Source organism: Theobroma cacao, chromosome 5 (genome assembly GCF_000208745.1).
Source record: "Theobroma cacao cultivar B97-61/B2 chromosome 5, Criollo_cocoa_genome_V2, whole genome shotgun sequence".
NCBI classification, from domain to species: Eukaryota; Viridiplantae; Streptophyta; class Magnoliopsida; order Malvales; family Malvaceae; genus Theobroma; species Theobroma cacao.
In genome coordinates, this window is record NC_030854.1 from 30,459,711 (window position 1) to 30,479,306 (window position 19,596).

Genomic DNA, 19,596 nt, shown 5'->3' on the forward strand with positions numbered 1-19,596 from the left:
TCCCGCGTAGTGGGTGGGGGATGGGACGGCGACGGGATGGCTGGGCGTACGCCCAGCCATCCCGATTTATTTTTTTTTTATATATTTTTTTATTTTATTTATTTATTTATTTAATTTAATTTAATTTATATTTATTTATTATTATTATTTATTATTTTATTTTTTTAATTTATGTGTCTACACTGGGAATGAACGACAATGATCCGATTGCTGACGTAGACAAGGCATTGGCCACGATGAATTCCTATTATTTTCCGGACCTACTCGACTAGATTTAATCCAAATAATTTCGCTTTTGTTTTTGATCTAGAATTGATTCTTTTTCTTTTCTTCTTCGAAGTTGTAAAGATCTTTTCTGTGAGTTGAAATTAGAATGTTATTACCATTGATTATCAACTACTTTGGATTTATTTCTTAAATTGATTCTATCTGCTTGAATATTTGAGTAAAATTTGGTACTCTGACACAATATTCAACTGCAACTCATTGTTGCTTGTTGCTGTGCATCTATAGAAGATGATGAATCATTTTTAGCTAGGATGGCAATCGCATGAAGCTAAGCTTTCATTTATGTAGTGGCAAATATATATAGAGCTCGTGGTCGATATATATCAGAACAAATGGTAGTGGGAGGTCGCCATTAATGATGAGCAAGAAGCAGTACCTAACCAAAATTGCAAACAAATGAAATAATTTAAGCTCTACTTTGGAAATCCTACCAGCAACTGATAATTACATATATAGCAACTTGATTTCTCGTGGTCTATATATTATGCTCAATCATTTGGCCTTCCGAAACCAGGGGTGAATATCTGACCAACTGCTTCCAGTGCAGAGAAATTCCAACTCTCAGCATGCCTAACAATCTGCAAATAAAATAATCTCATAGTGAACAATCATAAATGATGACATTAATGGTATACAGATTAAATCCACCAGAGAGAAATAAAATTACTTGTGTATTTCTACAATACTCTAAACCAGGAAAAAACAGCTGACCTTGCATTTCTACAATACTCTAAAGGGAGTTATTAAGGCATAATACACAAGATAATTGAAAATAACTCAGCTAGGTAATAAAAGTGCTCCTTTCTGACCTTGCATTTTCATCGACTTAACATGAAGTTTCACACACCTGTGGAAGCATTTTAGGCAGCCACCATCTCTATCATAATTCTCAATCATTTTAAGTGAAATTATTTTTCTGAATAACAATCATTTAAAAATTTTCAGTTTTAAAGTACCTCCAGCAAGAATCAGACAACAGCTACTTGAATGGTTTTATGCAGTAAAATGTTTTAATTTTCTTTTTCTGTGAAATATGTTTTTCTACGATAAACTAGTTAGTACCTACATAGATTTAGCTTGCAGTGTAAAGTGAGTGATAAGCTGCTGTTCACTGACAATAGAATAACTTCAAATTCTAGCTCTTAAGCAACCTAATTTTCCTTGAGTTTTCAGACTAATTGGATCTTGCTGTGAATGCAAAACCAGATATTTAATGTTGGTGAAATGAAAATAATCCATAATGTTTGTTGGCAGCACAATGTTTGTTTCAACCTTGAAACCCTGCATATAAATGAAAATTATCAGCCACTATCCATAATTATTGAAATCAAATAGGGCTGGCCACAGAAAAAACATTGTGGAGGATGGTCTTTTTGGTGTATGCTTGGGTGCTAGTTATCTTTTAGTGATGGTTTTTGCTTCATCCCCTGCTTGCTTTGGGTATGGCTGATTGGGAGAGTGTACAGCAGGTAGTTATGGATTTTCTTGAGTGAGTAGCTGCGGTTTTGTTGGGGTTGTACAGGAAGTTGGATTGTAAATTGATGATATAGTATTAGGATGTAATGTTTCGTATAAGGAGTGGGATTGTGAGCATGAAGCTCTGTGTAGGGTTGGATGGAATTGTTTTATAGGGAGGGTAATGAAATTATCTATGGCTTATAAAAGGAAAAAATAGATTCGTTCATCTGTCAATCTTTGTGCCTCTGTTAAGAGTTGTGAGCTGCCTGCGAGCATAAAAGCATAATGCCTTCTAAAAGACATATTTTAAAGTTTAAAACACTAAGTTCCAAATTTATGTTAAGGTAAATATATATATATATAAAAGGTAGATCAGAGACCTGGAGAGCTTCCAGCTCTCTGACCTATAAGTCATACTATGTGCTTAGATCTCCTTGATATCCACTTGGTAAGTTGAAATATTGCTGCAGGTGTTTCAACAAGTGTGAATCTTAGCAATCAAGACATAAATGTACCTTGAGAAGCCAAGCTCAACACATTTCCTGCCTTTAATTGGTTAAAGCCATGCGCTCCCTTATCTCAAATGCTAATGGTTGCCTAAGCATTAAGGAAAGGATGTGGGCTCTTGTAAGGCCTAAAACAGGGCAAGTTATCACAGGTCTTATTTTGGGTGTGGACTTTTGGCTGCCCATATTACATTGTATGAAAACTGAATTTCCCTTATAAAATATCTCTGTAAAGATTGACTGGGTAGACATGGAAAACGACATTGGCTGCAACAAATGGTTCTTGAGATGCTGAATTTCCCTTATAATTGCTTCCTCTATTAAGTGAAGAAGTCACCTAAACAAATCTAGGACATAGCAATGCGGTTGAGTTTGTAAGTATTCGCAGAATATATTCTGTTCCTGAGGTGCTGTGTGATATACGAATACCATTCTCTTCCTTTCTCTCTTTCCCTTGGCCACTTTCTTATGAACGAAGGTGAGAAAAATTATTCAAATTTTTTGTCTAAATTTAAACAAAATCTTGTAAAACGTCACTTTACAAAGCTTGGATCGTTCCCGGAATGGGCAAGCCCCAACTACAAACATCTAACAGGCTTGTAATGCACTTTGTAAAGCCTTATAAAAGAGGGGTTTGAGTAAAATGAGTGTTACCTACAAGGAACAAAGGGTGCTTTCTTGTTACTTTAGCTGAACTACCCCATATGCTTTGCTTTTGTATATGTTGTTGTTAGGTTAAGCAGGTTAGACTTTTGAAACCCAGAAGTTTCTCCTCCTTTAAAGGACAAATCAAGACATACCACAGAAGCACATGTCTAGGTTGAAAGGCAAGTCAAATAAGGAACCAAAGTCAAATTGTTGTTATATATTATGACGCTTCCAATGCATTGCCATGGCTTTCTCATATTAGTAGTGTTGAAACCTGTTTGAGGAAAGAAAACATTAAAGAATAGTTATGACAGAGCAGCAGAAAATTCATCCTGTGGTGGATGTTGAAGCACCAGCTCCAACAGTGCCTTTGGTGCCTCCTGGCTCTGCTACATCGGAAAAAGGTAGTCCGGTTCAGCATCGACTGCCACAACGTACCATTCCTGTGATTCACAAAAGGCCACCAAAGAAGAGGAGCTGTTGTTGCAAGTGCATATGTTGGACAATTAGCCTCATTGTCCTCCTCTTGATAGTCCTTGGTGCCACTGTTGGCATTCTCTACCTTGCCTTCCGCCCAAAACTACCCAAATACTCTATTGACAGCCTGAGAATAAGTGATTTGAGGCTCAACTTTGATATGACCTTGTATGCCAAATTCGACGTCAAGATCACAGCTAATAACCCCAACAAGAAAATCGGAATATACTACGAGCAAGGAGGGCGATTAAGCGTGTGGTATACAAACTCAAAGCTGTGTCAAGGGTCATTGCCGAAGTTCTACCAAGGTCACCAGAACATAACAAAGTTGGACGTGGTGTTAACAGGACAAACAGAGGCTGGAAGCACTTTGATGTCAGCCCTGCAAGAGCAGCAGCAAACAGGACAGATACCCCTGGACCTTAAGGTTGATGCCCCTGTAGCAATCAAACTAGGGAAGTTAAAGATGAGGAAGGTCAGGATCTTGGGAGACTGCAAGTTGGTGGTTGATAGTTTATCTGCTAACAATATCATCAGCATTAAAGCTAGTAACTGCAAATTTAGATTGAAGCTTTAAATTCTTTTCTCTTAAGCTTATTTTATAAGTACTTATTATTCTTCAGCTTCCCAGTTTTCTGATGGGGAAGGTCTTTGCCTTTTTTTCTTAAATATTTGTATTTTGTGTGAAAATGGTTATTGGCTTTTGGCACTGTATTGATATCATTCAAGCTATTTGCAGAAATACATCAGTTTAGATTTATGGGTGTTTTTATGAAAAAATTTTCTTCTGAGAATCAACCCCCCACTTGAGGCTAGGCATAAACGAAAATTAACTAAATGAGAAAATAAAAATGGTTAAAGGGATTGCTCTTCTATCGCAGTGTAACTAGGCTACCAACCTGATTTCCCTTTGACAAACCACAAGCAGAAATCATCCTGGTATATTTTTTCATCTCGAGAATGTTAAAGGACTAGGCTCGGTAACGTAGTACCGCAAGTCAGTGAAAAGTCAATCAGAGATTTAATTCTAGCTCAGCTTAGGGTTTAGTTATAATTCATCAACAATTGCCTTCAATTTCGGCATCCCTGCCTTGTAAGAGTACAAAATTGTAAATGGTAATAAATTCTTAGATATCATCTAAATTGGTGCCTGAATTACTTTAGTAAAGTTTATATGCATCAATATTCAATAACCAAAACATAACGTAAGGATGTCAAAACAAAATTTAAGCTTCACATGGTATAACACTAGGACGTCTGTTTCGTAATGAAGTAAGCATTTCGTTAATAGAAATGATTAACGAACTGGAATATTTCGTATAATATAGGGATCATCGATCCCTGTGTCCCGTCTGTTAATTATCAAATGAAAAGCCAAACACACAGGAAAAACACATTCATACTACTCATATTTATTGGCGATTTACTTAGTAAGACAACAAATAGGCACATTGACATTATTTTAGAGGTTCCCACATTTTTTTTTTATGATACACACCATACTACTGCCATTCTTGCATTAATTATTAACAAGTAACAAACTCAAACTTGTTCCTCTAACAGGCAAGGTGCATGACAAGTGACAACACATCCAGGAGTTACTTAAGTGTGAGAAATAATGGAGTGTGATCATGATGCATGAGCTTGCTAACCAGCATGTTCTGCCAGATATCTGAGACATGTGAAGTAATGGGCAAGTGTGCAACTAAAAGGGCTTTGTAAATTATTAGTGCAAATTTCAAAGCTTCTTCCGTGGCCAACCATAACATGAGACAATGATAATAACATAAAAGGCTAATGTCTGTATTGGCAATTTGTTAAAATCTATCAGTCTCTATCTGATGGGCTATCAGAGGTCATCTTTCGTTAATATGTTCTCCAAATATAACTTTCATTAATTGAAACAGCCAACTGTAAGTGAAAATGTGAGTTTGCTCTACTATATACAAGACAGCTGACAACTGTACAGATAGCCCTGGAACACTTTAACCAAAAATGGACTTCCTCTGACCAGCATGCCTCACTGGTTACTATGGCTAGTTACCAGTTAATGCCCGTGGTCTATGCTCAATGGTAAACAAAGACATTGCAGTCTGAGCAACTGCTCTCACAAATGCCATATTTGCAGTCAAAGTCGGAGCATGCCAGTAATCACCAGTTCCAAACACAATCTTGTTTTTCAGTGCTAGCTTTCTTGTAGTTGGTAGGCCCATAAGTCGTTCCGAAGGGCTATCTCGCACAATCCTGTTACAGTTCACACATACAAAAATGTTGAGAAAAGTCAAATTCTAAATCCAAGAAAATCTGGAATTAGGATCTTTATTTGATCTATACAGATTTAGTTCACGTTTTAAGTTTCTCAAGGGATAGAAGTTTGTTTGGTTTTAGTTTATCCTGTTCCCCATATTTTTAAGCATTGGGAGATCTCGCAATTCTAGAATTGCTTAAAGATTTTGAGTCTAAGGGTTGCACTTTAAGTTTTACTTATGTGTATATGCTTTTCTCATGGTTTAGGAGTTCCTTTAAGTCAATTTTGGTTGTAGGAATAAGATTGTTATAGCCCTAGATATAACGCTTGTAACTTATTTCATGAAAAGAGAACTATTTCCTGAGTTTTTTTTCCAGCACTGTTGCACTTTGCAAATCTAAATCAATAAACCTTAGATATGACTCCTAGAGAAACCTAGGTGTAATTCTAAGTATTTTTCTTCTTTATTGATATCTCTGCCGCTTTAATTAAGATTTCATATTTGAAACCAGATTTGGTGCTAGTTTGATTTGCTACGACAACCTAAATACCCCATCCCCTAGTTAAATCCTTAAACTCACATCAGATTACCATCAAAGTAAACCCTTCATAAGGAACCATTCCTCCTACTTTGACGTGTACTATCACAGTATGAGGACTGCCCTAAGTAGCTCTCTAAATCCTTGATTTCTCAGCCCACGTTATCCTTACAGTAAATCCAAATTGATACAAAATAAAGACTTAACTTCAGCAAGTAGAATTGTTAGCCATAGAAATGATTACATCTGATTTCAAATCAGGTTTATGTAATTTCTAGCAGTAAAGCAAGGGAAAATGGCATGAATCAGATACTGCTTGTCTTAATCATAAATCCCAGTAAGAATGTCAATGAAGAAACACTACTGACTGTATAGTCTTAATTTATTTGGATGGCATTAAGGCACTAGTAAAACAAGCCAGTTTGTTACTCTTACTAATAACTAAACTTGACCCAACAAATTATATTCATTAAAGGATTCAATTTCTAAAACATTTTTCTCAAAGATTTGTGATATCAAATCTTACTGGGATTTATGATTAACATTTGAACAATTATGGGAACCTATAGATTACCTGTTAGCCTGGGAGGGTTGAAATGATAAATAAAAAGGAAAAAAATGAAATCTTTTGGCGATCATTTCACATAAAAACAAAATTAGAAAGACAGAGATCATGCCATCAAAGACCCTCCAATTGATGACAAGCACAATATGCCAATTGCTTTCCCTACTTGGCAATATATTAGTAACAGTAATCAGAAAACTCACAGGAGGCATTTCAGTAGCTGATCAGCTCTGCTCTTCTCGTTAGCTCCTCCACACATCAATACTAACTCCTTGAACTCTGAAAGAACACTTTCACATATAATGCCTCTCTTTCCAGCTATGGCAGCACTCAGGCCTCCATGTATTGGGTTCTGAATTTCAGACATTGCCTGGCAAGAGGTACAAACCTTACTCCAACTGATCTAAGTCTAATATAAATTACCCTTCAAAAGGCATAAAAACAAATTATGTCTATGTTAACGATTACATAGTGAAAAGTCAGCATCATAAAGTCCAAAATGTCTATTCAAAAAAAAATGGAAAATTTAGGCTTACCAATCGAAATCACTTTTTCTTTACCCTCTTTGTGGGAAGGCAGTTAGGGGAGATACGTTGAGTAAGACCCAGACAGTAATGTAGCATATATCAGCACCGGCCCACATGGTTTTTGTATTAATTGTGGGCTATAATTTAAAGAACTAGGTTATTTACACCAGGCTACAATTTAATGAACTAGGTTATATAGGGTCTGTAATTTTGGTAGGAAAGGCAGTAAGCAACTGCTAATTCATTGGGGTAGGTGAGGTTAAGATTGATGACAAATTAGGAGCTGAAAATGACAATTCTGGTTGCTTAAAATTCTGCAGAGCAGCAGAAAATAATATCCTGGATATCTTTTGAATACCTAATTAGCACAACTCAGTAGGAAAACACATGGATAATTTAGCATGCCAAAGGTACAAGATTTTGTGATGCAAAGAAGACAAAGATATGAAAGATACTGGAATTATTCCATTGCTCAGAGCAGTAATTTGAATTACTACCATAAATGCAAATTGGTCAAGAAGAAGAATTCCCAAACCAGATACAAGCTTACTAAGTTAACAAGGAAATCAACTGTAACATGATTGCAGGATAGGTATTACATGGGATAAGACTTGCCAGTCCAATGACTTCCATGGGAACTTTCAATTGGAACAAACCTATCTCCTTCAATGTTTAGAGATGAAAGGCTCATAGAAGCAGCCTCAGATTTCCAAAGATAAGTATATTCTTTAACCATGGAAACCATGAGTGAAGAGTCTGCCATTACTAATAACTAATAGTTGTGGAAAAGATGGACAGAGAAAGTGCGAGAATGCTTTCTTCTTTTGTCCAAATGGAGACATGCTTCACCTAGAGGCTAGAGGTCAACAAGAAAATTGAATATTTTCTTTAACCTTATCATTTAATGGGTTGGGTGGGGTGAGGAGATTTAACGATCTGACATTGCCACAGTGAGCCAACTCCTACAGTTGTACTTAATTTCACAAGAAATGTTCCTCAGTCATTCCTCATCTTTAAAACAATGTATCGCCCAACACATGAACAAGTGCAAACAAGTGATTAGCAAACTTTACTCCACAAATAAACAAAATTTTCATCAGACATTTTATACACACACATATTGAACCTTCAAGAAACATAGATTTCAACCTAGAATTCATGCCTAGAAACTATTTTAGGCTATCTAACTTTCATGGGGAAATGCAAAGACAGAAGGCAAAGATTTTATGTTATTAATATGGATCAATTTGCATCATCAAGATTCTTAAAATTATGTGCCATGAAGCAGTAGGAAGAATATAAGTTGAATGAAAATTTTACCTGTGCAATCACAAATTCATAATTTCCCTTGAACCTATGCCGCAGTTCAACCTCTGGCTTATTCAAAAGTTCCTCTGCACAACCATTGCTGATTCCTGATACAAGAGCTATCAAAGCTGTTGTATCAAAGTTTACAAAATCATCCTCACCAGGAAAATCCTCCACCTTCGTGGATCCCACCTTTTTCATTTGTGAAACAAGAGCAGAAAAAGAATTGCCTAAGCCTAAGTTTAGATACGCATTGCCTCCTTGACACTCAGGAGGCAAAACATTCACTAACGGATCTTTTGTCCGGTGTTCAGAACTCGCCACATCATCCACAACACGATCAACCTTAATTTCAAGTATACATGCCTCCTTATACGACCTCAGAATTACATTAATCCATTCACCTTCAAATTCCTCACAGAAATCAAAATCAGAGAACTCCAGTGCTAGCTTGGAGGCCCCAAATTCATCCTGGAGCTTCTGATGAATAAAGTTGGTGAGTCCATTCGAAAAGAAGAGGACAATAGAGAAAGGTCTTAAGGTGTTGGTGGACTGCGCTGCATCAAGGACTTGTTGAATTCTAGACTTAAAACCCTTGGTTTTCTTCCTTGGATACCAAGAAATGTAGTTTGGGTTTCTATCAGAAACAATAATCCAAACTGGGTTTTTATTGAGAGTACATACAATATGGACATGGATGGGATTGGAAGAAGAAGAAGAAGAATCGTTTTTATTGGTATTTGAAAATGGAAGTGGAAGTGGCTTGCAAACACGGGAAACTGCAGTTATAAAAGGTTGTTGAAGAATGTGGACAATGGCTTCCAGGTGCCCAATGTTGACACTGTTCATTCCAACACAAGACAATGAAATCCTTTGTTAATTTTTAGCTTATTATTAATGCTATGCATAATTGTTACTTTTTCCATTTTTACTACTTGGTTTTCACGTTTTAAGATACTCTTTGATTGTTGCTTTTGCTATTTATCTTTTTAATTTGGTTCTCAAAGCCAAAAAGCAAAATTTTTTTTTAAAAAAAAGAGGATTATTTAGATACAAAAGTAAATATACCATTTTTGAATAAATAAAAAGTAAATTTTTTATTTTGTGAATAATAAGATGCAGGATTTTATGTAACAATGTATGTGATCACCTACTCATTTTCATCAAATAAGCTTCTACATGTTTTTACCATTTTTTAGCTTTCAATATCTGCAACCTTTGAGGAAGTAAAAACATAAACAGCAAAAGCAACAATCAGGAATATAATATTGGCATTTATTTTAGCATGCAAACTGCAAAGGCACTTACTTTGAAACTAAAAAAAAAAAAGGACATATCAAAGAGCTGAATATTAGTAATAAGAATATGAAAAATTAATGCAATTAAAGAAAGGAGGAGGAGTAGAACCTGAGAGGTTGAGAAGAGGTTGGATTGGGAAAGCGAGAGAGAAAAGAGAGCTCGGAATGGGCCAACTTGGAGAGGGTGTGCTTGCAAGGTTGGGTGATGGTGATGCCCAAAGAGTCTATTTTCTCTATCAACACTCGGCATCTCTTCTTCGCCGCTTCCACCTCCTCCTCCCGATTGCCTTGATAATTCATGCGAGGTATCCCAAACCCAAAATCCAAACTTCGGGTAATATTATTTCTTCTTCTTTTTCCCCTAATTTATACTTAATTTACAAATATAACGAAAGATAAAAATTGTTAAGTACTATTAGGCTGCTAAGATGTGATGATGGAGACAGAGAGAAAGAGGGTAGAGAATGTGAGTGAAAAACCAGGGAAAGTCTGTCTGGGATAATTACGTAAATTCCCTTCAACAGCTTCCATTGTTGTGGAATCTTTTCTTTGTACATTACATTATTTTCCACTTTGTTAAAGAATTTCAATCAGAAAAAAATAAAATTAATTATAGCTCAGGATAAATGTTATAATTCTATATTTTTCACTTAAAAGACATATTTATTCTATAAAATAAGATTAAGTAAGCTCAAAACTCGTTTTTATTGCATTAAACTCATAAAAAAGAGAGATCTAAGCCCATGCATCCATCTGTGCATATATTATATTGACTCTTTCATCCATAAAGAAATAAAACTCACCTTGATTCAGACCTATCTCAATTTTATTATCTCTTATGAGAATTTTATATCAATAAAAATTTAAATATATTTTAATATTATTTGTCATGAATTAATAATTCTAATTCAAAAATAAAAAATAGTTATTACATATAAGTTTAAGTTACGTGACATATACTCACTAATGTTTCAAATCTTATTTTTCCTACTTTTATATATATATATATAGAGTATATATATATATATATATATATATACTAATAAATTAACTANAGTAATGACAAAAAATATTAATATATATATATATAATATATATATATATATATACTATATTATATATATTAGGGGCCAGTTATATAGTTTAGAAAATGTTTTCATTTCCTTTCTCCATATTTACATTATAAATGATCAATGAAAAAAAAAATAACATTCAGTAATCCTTGTTTCTAATTTTCTATACAATTGAAAAATTATTGAGAAGGCTTTTCCAACTTTTTAACTACATTTGGGACCCCTTAATTTGCCAAATTTATTAATTTACCTTATCTAGTTAGCTTATTGATCATACCTATAATGTTAATGAAAATGGAAGACAGAAAACAATTTCGAAAACGAATTGGGCTCTATTTTCACTACTCATACATCCCTTATATAACCCCAAGTCTGCAAAACTCGCATTTACAATGAAAAAATGGATATTAGGTTCTCAAAGGTTTCTCGACATTTACAAACTGTTATCTGTTAGAATCAAGGCAATGGCAATCCCTACCACTAACGAGATACGACGGCTCACCAAACTGAAATTTCATCACAACCCTGCCTGCCTTGGAGATCTGCTTTTAAAGTCGTAGGTTTCATCCTCGGGGCAAAGTTTCAAGACTAGAAACTAAGTTAAGAGAAGATTAGTGGTCAACTGGTCGTGGCTTGTTCTACATTTTCCAGAATGCTGTATCACGAAGGTGTTTCAATGTCACCTCCGCAAAATTTCCATGATCCATCATCCTGCCTTTTAAGAATATAACGGATTTTATAAGTGCTGCAATCAAAAGAGAAAACAACTTAGTTGGAAGATTAGTAAAAACAGTTTCAAGTGTTGGTTTTCAGGAAAATTTAAGTAAAATTTAACGAGTTAGTCGAAGAGACAAATTATACACGTAATGCAGGAAAGTAGCTATTTGTCAGACAGATTTAACTGAAGCCACAATTTAGTGTTAATGCATCGGCAGTGGACATCTAGAAATTATCCCTCTGCATCCTTTCAAAGCTGTGTAATTCTTAATCCAATGGATAGCTATATACAGCAACATTTACAATCTGAGCTCCAACAATGCATTAAGCCAAGGTGGTTCAGCTCACCTGTAATAATTAGGATTCTTTGGCTCAGATTCATCAACAAGCTCTGCTGCTTCCTCTAGGAGAGCCTCAATTTCAGCCATCTCCCTAGCATTTCTATCCAACAGAATGTCAGCTCGCAGAATGGTCAATTGCAGCAAAACAAATCTCCAATAACAACATCTAGCTCTTGCCATATCAGCCAAAGCTTTCCACTGCAGACCAATTATGCGAACAAAAAAGCCAAAGGGTTCAGCTATGAAGAGTTGCTCCCACATTCAGGAATAGAATCTTGAAATAAACCTACCAATATCTTTCCACCTAATGAATTCAGAGATGGTGCTGTCCAAAGGTTTAGATTTTGATTTTTTTAAAAACTCTGAATTGTTTTAATCTTGATTTTGATTTGAGCTAATCTTTGCTTAGTAAGAACTCAAAGTATAAATTCGTGTGGATTCAATAAATTTCTTTGACTTTGACTTTTAAAGTGCTCTAAATGTTTATTTTCCTCATTGAATTGAAACAACAGTCTAATTTGACCACTCAGCGAACATGAAAACAAATTATAATTTGAATATTCCCTTGCAGCTAGTGAAACAGGCAACTAAACTACAGGTAGTTAGCTATCATCAACATATAATGTCTGAAACCCTAGTATTTCTCTAGAAGCAACATTGATACTTCCCAAATAGTACACAGGTGGCAAAATGATTTATCATATATAAAGCACACACTCATGTTCAAGAACAGACACTTCTTTTTCCCCTTCTTATCCTCCCTTCTGGGTTCAGGTCGGTCAGGCAGGGAGACTAAAGGGAAGGTTCACTGTAATATTATCTTATTGCTGACATCAGAAAAGCATAAAATTGAATGAAACCATTCAATAGATTTTACCTGAATTAGCATCGACTCATCAAGGGCTTCAGAGAGGCTATTAACCTGATGGCTAGGTCCCAGAGCTTCGGCTTTAATCGCTTGCCATTGCCTGACAAGAGCTTCAGCTTCTTCTACAGACATTTGCTTCCTGTCCACTGCTGTAATGGAGGTTGACAAACTAGCAGGAAGGCAGGAACTTTGTAAATTTCGAGCGTCTGAAGGGTTCCTGAATTGAACCTTAGCCAATTCCAAAAGTTTAGTTATCCTGCCACCAATACCACTTCCCTTGATATGAGCAGAGCCTACATCGTAATCTAAGGAAGAATCTCCTTTACGGGTAATGGAGCTTATGTTCATACGTGGTTTACTGGGGGCCCATATTGACATGTGCCTGACCCCACTTAATCTCATTCCTGATAGCTTAAAGCTAGTGAAAACAATGCACCCTAATACAGCAACAAAAGTTAATCCTTCAGTCACATTCCTCTGGAACAACCAGCTTTCCCAAGCTTTATTCTGGTTTACTCCAAAATTTCTTTTCAATTGAACAGATGCTGCAGTAACATTGCTTCCACTGCTATTGTCACCAGGTACCAATGAGCCCTGCAAATCGGTTGGTGCTAATTGTTTAACAGTTGACGTGATATGTAGAGAAGATTTCATACGGCAAAGAGAATCCTCAAAGTCTCGCCTCTCCGATGCAAGAGCAGTAGATAGTGATCTATGGCTTAGATTGGCCATGGTTTGAGGAGCTCCCTTATTTTTCCTGATCCCTGGAGCTTTCCTTTCACCACCAAAATAGTTAGCCTGCAAATATATACATATGTTAAGACTTCCCTGTTAATCTGATAGGTCAATCATTTTGCTCTTACCAAAGATGGAGAACAATCTCTTGTATCAGGAAACAGAGAAAGCACAGCATCCTTCAGCCACATTTCCTGATTACGTTCAGCAGGCAGTTTGATATTAGAGAATGCAACAATCTTGAAGATAAACAAGAAGTTTACAAAATATGAAGGGATAGTATGGAACACAGTCCAACTAGCACCACAATCATGACTATTCTTAAGCACACAACCTTACCGAATACTTTTCTTCAAATCATAAAATAAGAAAAGAAACAATAATACGAGAACATGAATTAACATGGCCCATGGCTTGAATTTGTACACATTCAACAGTTTTAAATTCATGCGCTCTACAAAAGCAAGAATCAAGCCCTTTTCTGTGTCATGGGGTCAGCTACATGGGAACATAATGTCATATTGTGCTTTATTAAGAACCATATCTAGATATTAAGCACTAAGTCATTCTTTACAGTTTCCTCCCATCTCTTCATCGGCCTATCCTTCCCCCTTTTGGACTGAACATTCTCCATTAAATCACATTATCAAAAAGGAACATTTAGGCCTCTGTCCCACATGACCATCTCTTCATCAGACTACCCTTCCCCTTTTGGAATGAACATTCTCCATAAATTCACAGAATCAAAAAGGAGCATTTAGACCTTTGTCCCACATGACCAAACCAACTTAAACATGTCTCCCTTGTTTTATGCTCAATGATTGCTATACCCACCTGTCCCTGAACGCACAGCACTCATTCCTAATTATATATTGTCTTATAAATCCAAATATTCATTTTGTAAATCCACATTTTCACTACTATCATCATTTACTTAACCACCCAAAATTCAATGGCATCAAGCAGTGCTGGGCTTATTACTATCATGCAAAACTTTTCCTTAAGCTTAGGAGGCATTTGCTGCCACACAAGAGTCAAGTCCACACTAAAATTTCTCTATTTCACCTATCATGTTTGAATCCTATTTTTTCATGATTGAGCCAAGATATTAAAACAGCTCATTTTGCACTGTATCATTTTCTCCGATTTTTACAACTTGCTTAATTGCCATTCTTCCTTTGCTGAACTTTCATTTCATACATACTTAACTGAAGACTTTTGCTTATATGGCTCAAGCATTAATCCTGGCTCTCATCTCATTAACCAAATTAATGTCATCTGCAAAAGCATACACCAATGTATAGCTTCTTGAAGGTGCCCAATAAATTCATCAATTACCAAAGCAAATAGGTAACAGCTCAAAGCTGATCATTGTTGCAAACCTATTGGTAGTGACAAATGCTATGATCACCCCTCTATGAGTCTTTACACAACTCACTACTCCATTTTATGTATCCTTCACAGCTTGAATATAAAAACAGACTCCTTAATTGTCTAAAAAACTTTCTAAGCATACATATAACCATCATTTGATAGTAAATTCAAAATAACTAATGATATATGAAAATGAGAACATCCACCTAGAAAAGAATTTATTAAACATATATGACCTCCTAACTGTTGAAACTGACTATCAACTACAGCCTCAGATGCATATGTGAAGCATGAGATAGTTTAAACTTACCAATGAAGAATTAGTACTAGAACTGCCTCTTATCTCCTTTCCTGTGATAGAATTTTTGGGAGCAGGATTTGAACTTGATTCAAGCAGTTGAAGCTTTTCAATAACCTCAGCCTCACTTCCCTAGTAGCCAACATATGCATTTTAAAAGTATTTCAATGAAGAAATATTCCAGCCTCCAAGTAAACAAAGCCTTCAATTTCTACAGTTATTTAATGCAACATTAGATAAAGGGAGGAGATAAAATCAATACCTGTCCAAGAAGGAACAAGCAGAAAGCCTCCTCAAGCTTTAGATCATTACCCTCAGATGTGATCAAACACTCACATATAGTTTTTGCTTTGTTAATCTACACAAATATAGTAAAAAGTGACATTAATAAGAAAGAATTAACAGCACACAGTCTCCCCACCCCACCACTTCCACAGAAACTCAAAATTATTTAGAGACCAAACAGAATGAAGAAATTACCAAGTCAGTTTGCCTGCTTGAAAATCCAAGAGCAATATGAGCAATCAATGCCATGTAGAAACAGGTAAAATCAATAACAACCCTTTGATTCTGTGATTCAATTGATTTCTTATTCTTCCTTGCAATTGCTAAATCATCCCAGGGAAGAATATCAATTACTTCTGAGGCCAACAGCCTACTAAGTGCTTGGCTCAAGAAGCTTGACCAATCTTGGACCTGGCAAGATGTTTCTACATCAAGCCCCTGTCTGACCAGTTCACGCAAGGCTGCAATTGCTCCTTGTCGCCTGTCAGAATTTTCAGGTGACTGAGGCAAGCCTAATAATTCCAACGTGCATGCAGGTGCAAGCTCCTCCAAAGATTCTTCTATCTAAAAGCCATGGTCAATAAATTTCATGTAAACAGAAGGCTGTGACATAAACCCTTGAGTAACAAGGATGGCATAAAATTACATGCTGTCTAAATGCAGCACCTATCCTCCCAACAATATTGCAGTCATCAGTATCAGCTGAATATTTAAGTTCCTAACCATCAGATGAATTCATTAGAAATTTCGGGTTGTTTTAATTGTGTTTACTTTATGTCTGTTACAAACTGTATTCTACTAAGTACTATCAATGATCACTGTCATTTACACAAACGAAACCAAGAGGATGCCTATTACAGACTGAACCAAAGCACATCTTAGCAAATCCTTGAATATGTAAGGTGGAGGCCAAAGGACAAAATAGAAATGAAAATAACCTGAGATAACAATGTCATTTGTCGAAGAGATTTTGTACTCCTGAGAAGACATTGAGCACGAGCAAGAGCTTCAAATCCTTCAAACACCTTGTTCTTTTGGAAACCAATCTTTGCAATTGAACACTTCAAGAAAGCACCTATGATAAGAAAAGTAGGCATAGCAAAGCTGATGTTAAAGCTAGTAAAAGCTGCTGAGCTCTTCACCTATTTGCCTTACCTCAGCTAGTGCCATCGATAGAAGCAAATCATGAATATATGGCTTAGCATCTGGACGCTGAACAGCTGCCCTCCCAAGTTCCAGAACGAGCTTCTCTTCTCCTACCTGATTCAGAAGAAATCCATATCAGACAATCTTTCCAAGCTAAAAATGTTGGTTTGCTTAAGGATTTTTTTGGTGAGTGCCTTTGCTACTTAATTTTTGCTTCCAAAAGCTATAAAAAAACAAAAAGAAGTAAATTTGGATACAAAAGCAAATAAGATTTTTGAATAACAACATGTTAAAGTCGAGACTTTTGGAATAACAAAATATAGGAAGTCACTTTTCTGTGGAACAATTATATATGAATATCTGTTACATTTTAGCTATTTTCCCATTTTTTATCAAATATGATTTGCTATATACAATTTACTTCTACTTTTTAGTAAAATTTGAAGAAATAAACAGTAAATAGCAAAAAGCAACAACTAAACAACTCTAAGGTTTCAATAGTTTACTACTTTTTGCTTCCTCAAAAATTGTTTCAAAGCAAAAGCACAAAATAAAAATTTAAAATCAGTACTTGATTTCCAATGAGCAAATGACTTAAACATAACACAAATTCAAACATAATAACTAACCATGAACACTAATTTTCTTAATTTTCAAAAATATTAGTGCTTGCTTTTACATGCAATTTTTTTTATTTTACTTTATGATTCAAATGCTAAAAAAAAAAAAAAACCAACATAAAAACTAAGGCCATACAAATTAAACCTTGCATTACAAAAAAGAAGACAATTAGGCAAAATTTCTCTAAATGATTAAGAATATCCCTAAATACTCTAAAAAATTAACAATATCTCCTAAATTATAACAACTAAAAAATGGGAAAAGAAAGTAGAAAAAGCATAAAACATAATGCACCTCTTGAAGAAGGCAAAGAGCAGCAGGCAACCAACGCCATGGAATTCGAAGTGAAGATTTCGGTGGAATCTTTTCTTTCACATTTCCAGCGTATTCTGTTTCGAAAAGCAGCTTATCCCTCACATCCATCAAAACTTCCTACAAAGAAGAAAAAACCATAACAAAAAAAAAAATCAATATAAAGGTAGAAAACGACCTCTACAACTGTCGTTGTTACCTGACGAGAAACGAGAACATCCATGGTGTAGCCATCGTCGACCTCAGCGCTCTTCAAATTCATCACCGACTTCACAATCTCGTCTTTCTCAGCTTGACTCGAAACGCCGATCAGCTGGTAACAACTCACCGGGATATCAACGGCGGCGGTTCCGGCGACGGTTGCAGTGCGGGAGGAGGAAAAGGAGGAAGAAGAGGAAACCGGCGCGTTCTCGACAATGCCGACGCGAGTGTCGATAGCGCTGGATCTCCAGCGTTTTCTCACAGTGGGAAAAGGACAGCCGTTAGATTTGATTAGGGTTTCGAACCCTAAAATCTCACTCTGATTAGAGCTTCGAGTGAAGAAGAAACAACAAGAACAAGAAGATGAAGGAATAATTGGAGCCAAAGTTACATTCCTCAGTGCCATTTCCCACAAAAAGAAGAAAAAAAACACCCAATTGATTACATGAATACAATTTCTCAAAGCTTTTTTATTATTTTGCTGTAATATCGGTGTGAGGATCCTAGATTCGATTTTCAGTTATGGCTATGGAGTACCGTTGCTTTGTTCTTTTTCCCGTTTTCTGCTAAAAATGGGAAAGGAAGTAAAAAAGGAAAGTTTTGAGTACATTAGGATAATGTATTACTGCCTAAAACAAATGTATTTAGACTAAATTATACATTAGAATTAAACCAAACAATGATTTGATAAGCTTTTTGGACGATATGTTTGTAGATATTTGATTTTGACTCTAAATGTATTATTTTTTTAAAAAAATTATACTTAAAATATAATATTATATAAAAATTAATAAAAACAACCAAATCGAACAAAATAATTTTATCACTTGAATAAGAATAAAAATAATTCAAAATAAGATTTACAAGTTAATTATGCTCTAGAAAGTTTGATAGTTTAACTTAGTGCTAACTAAGAGAAGACTGCTCAAGGCTTTGTAATAAAAATAATTTGGCCAACTGCCCTTATCATAATAATCTCGCCAACCATTACTCAAGGCTTTGTAATAAAAAAGTTCCAAGGACTGCTCAACTAGAAGAACGAGAGCTTTATTTACGTTGTCTTATCCAACTGAGTATGGTCACTAAGCCACAGTGCAAGGACTACACCCATCCCAAGTTAAAGCAATTCCATAATAAAATTAAGGATGTTGGAGAGCTCTTAGAATTGTGAAACTGGGTGATGACTTGAAATTGAAAGAGTTTTTTAAATCTTTCCAAGCTTATATATATAGTATATGACTTTTATCTTTAATTTGAAATCTTTTGATTCAAATGAATTGAATGTTTACGGAGCCGTGTGGTGAGCACAAAGCGAACTATTCTTTCACCTTTTACTAAAGAATACCATGTGCTCGTCACTTGAAACGGCATACGTCAATTTTTTAAAAGAGTATTCTTAATTGAATGCTCTTAAAAAAATAAATAAATGAATTGAATGTTTGATAAACTATTTAGAATGCTAATCCAATTGATCATAGATTAGAATACGAACTAAAAATATTTATTATTCAAGAATTATTTAAAAATTAAATTTACAATGATGATTTTTTTTCTTTTCACCGTATTTTATTTCAGTTGTATTGTTTTTACCGAACAAACATTATTGTTGTAATGTGATTGGGTCAGTCAAGACACATTTCAATCTTATTGTTGTAACTTCTTGTGTCATCATTTTTTTTAAAAAAGGTTTTGAATAGAAGGAATAAACAAAGCCGATGCAATGGAAAAAGAAAATGGAGGAATTTCTAAATGGGGTAATGTGC

The 19,596-nt window shown here is 35.3% G+C and overlaps 3 protein-coding genes across 3 annotated transcripts; 1 reads left to right on the plus strand and 2 right to left on the minus strand.

Annotated features, from left to right (window-relative positions):
- LOC18599351 (protein YLS9) lies at positions 3,108-4,135 on the plus strand. The gene has a single exon (XM_007029285.2). It carries the CDS (start codon positions 3,208-3,210, stop codon positions 3,952-3,954), a length of 747 nt encoding a protein of 248 aa, XP_007029347.2. The 5' UTR covers positions 3,108-3,207; the 3' UTR covers positions 3,955-4,135.
- Positions 5,157-10,415, minus strand: LOC18599352. Its single transcript, XM_007029286.2, has 4 exons — positions 9,972-10,415; positions 8,577-9,405; positions 6,933-7,099; positions 5,157-5,621 (listed from the first exon to the last, which is right to left on the minus strand). The coding sequence occupies exons 1-4, from the start codon at positions 10,160-10,162 to the stop codon at positions 5,414-5,416; spliced, it is 1,395 nt and encodes a 464-aa protein (XP_007029348.2). The 5' UTR covers positions 10,163-10,415; the 3' UTR covers positions 5,157-5,413.
- On the minus strand, positions 11,248-18,427 carry LOC18599353 (plastid division protein CDP1, chloroplastic). Its single transcript, XM_007029288.2, has 11 exons — positions 17,832-18,427; positions 17,615-17,752; positions 16,709-16,813; positions 16,492-16,614; positions 15,749-16,117; positions 15,531-15,626; positions 15,281-15,400; positions 13,725-13,790; positions 12,871-13,659; positions 12,001-12,191; positions 11,248-11,680 (listed from the first exon to the last, which is right to left on the minus strand). Exons 1-11 carry the CDS (start codon positions 18,237-18,239, stop codon positions 11,596-11,598), a joined length of 2,490 nt encoding a protein of 829 aa, XP_007029350.2. The 5' UTR covers positions 18,240-18,427; the 3' UTR covers positions 11,248-11,595.

What these genes read in the sequence shown, in the direction of transcription:
- LOC18599353 (XM_007029288.2), bottom strand. Translation starts at nt 18,239, where the DNA reads ATGGCACTGAGGAATGTAACTTTGGCTCCAATTATTCCTTCATCTTCT. An exon ending in CTCTTTGCCTTCTTCAAGAG is followed by an intron (nt 16,814 to 17,614) that starts GTGCATTATGTT and finishes CTTCTGAATCAG; the next exon opens with GTAGGAGAAGAGAAGCTCGT. An exon ending in ATGAGTCGATGCTAATTCAG is followed by an intron (nt 12,192 to 12,870) that starts GTAAAATCTATT and finishes ATTGGTCTGCAG; the next exon opens with TGGAAAGCTTTGGCTGATAT.
- LOC18599352 (XM_007029286.2), bottom strand. Translation starts at nt 10,162, where the DNA reads ATGAATTATCAAGGCAATCGGGAGGAGGAGGTGGAAGCGGCGAAGAAG. An exon ending in ATGAATTTGTGATTGCACAG is followed by an intron (nt 7,100 to 8,576) that starts GTAAAATTTTCA and finishes ACCTCTTGCCAG; the next exon opens with GCAATGTCTGAAATTCAGAA. An exon ending in CAGCTACTGAAATGCCTCCT is followed by an intron (nt 5,622 to 6,932) that starts GTGAGTTTTCTG and finishes GAACTGTAACAG; the next exon opens with GATTGTGCGAGATAGCCCTT.
- LOC18599351 (XM_007029285.2), top strand. Translation starts at nt 3,208, where the DNA reads ATGACAGAGCAGCAGAAAATTCATCCTGTGGTGGATGTTGAAGCACCA.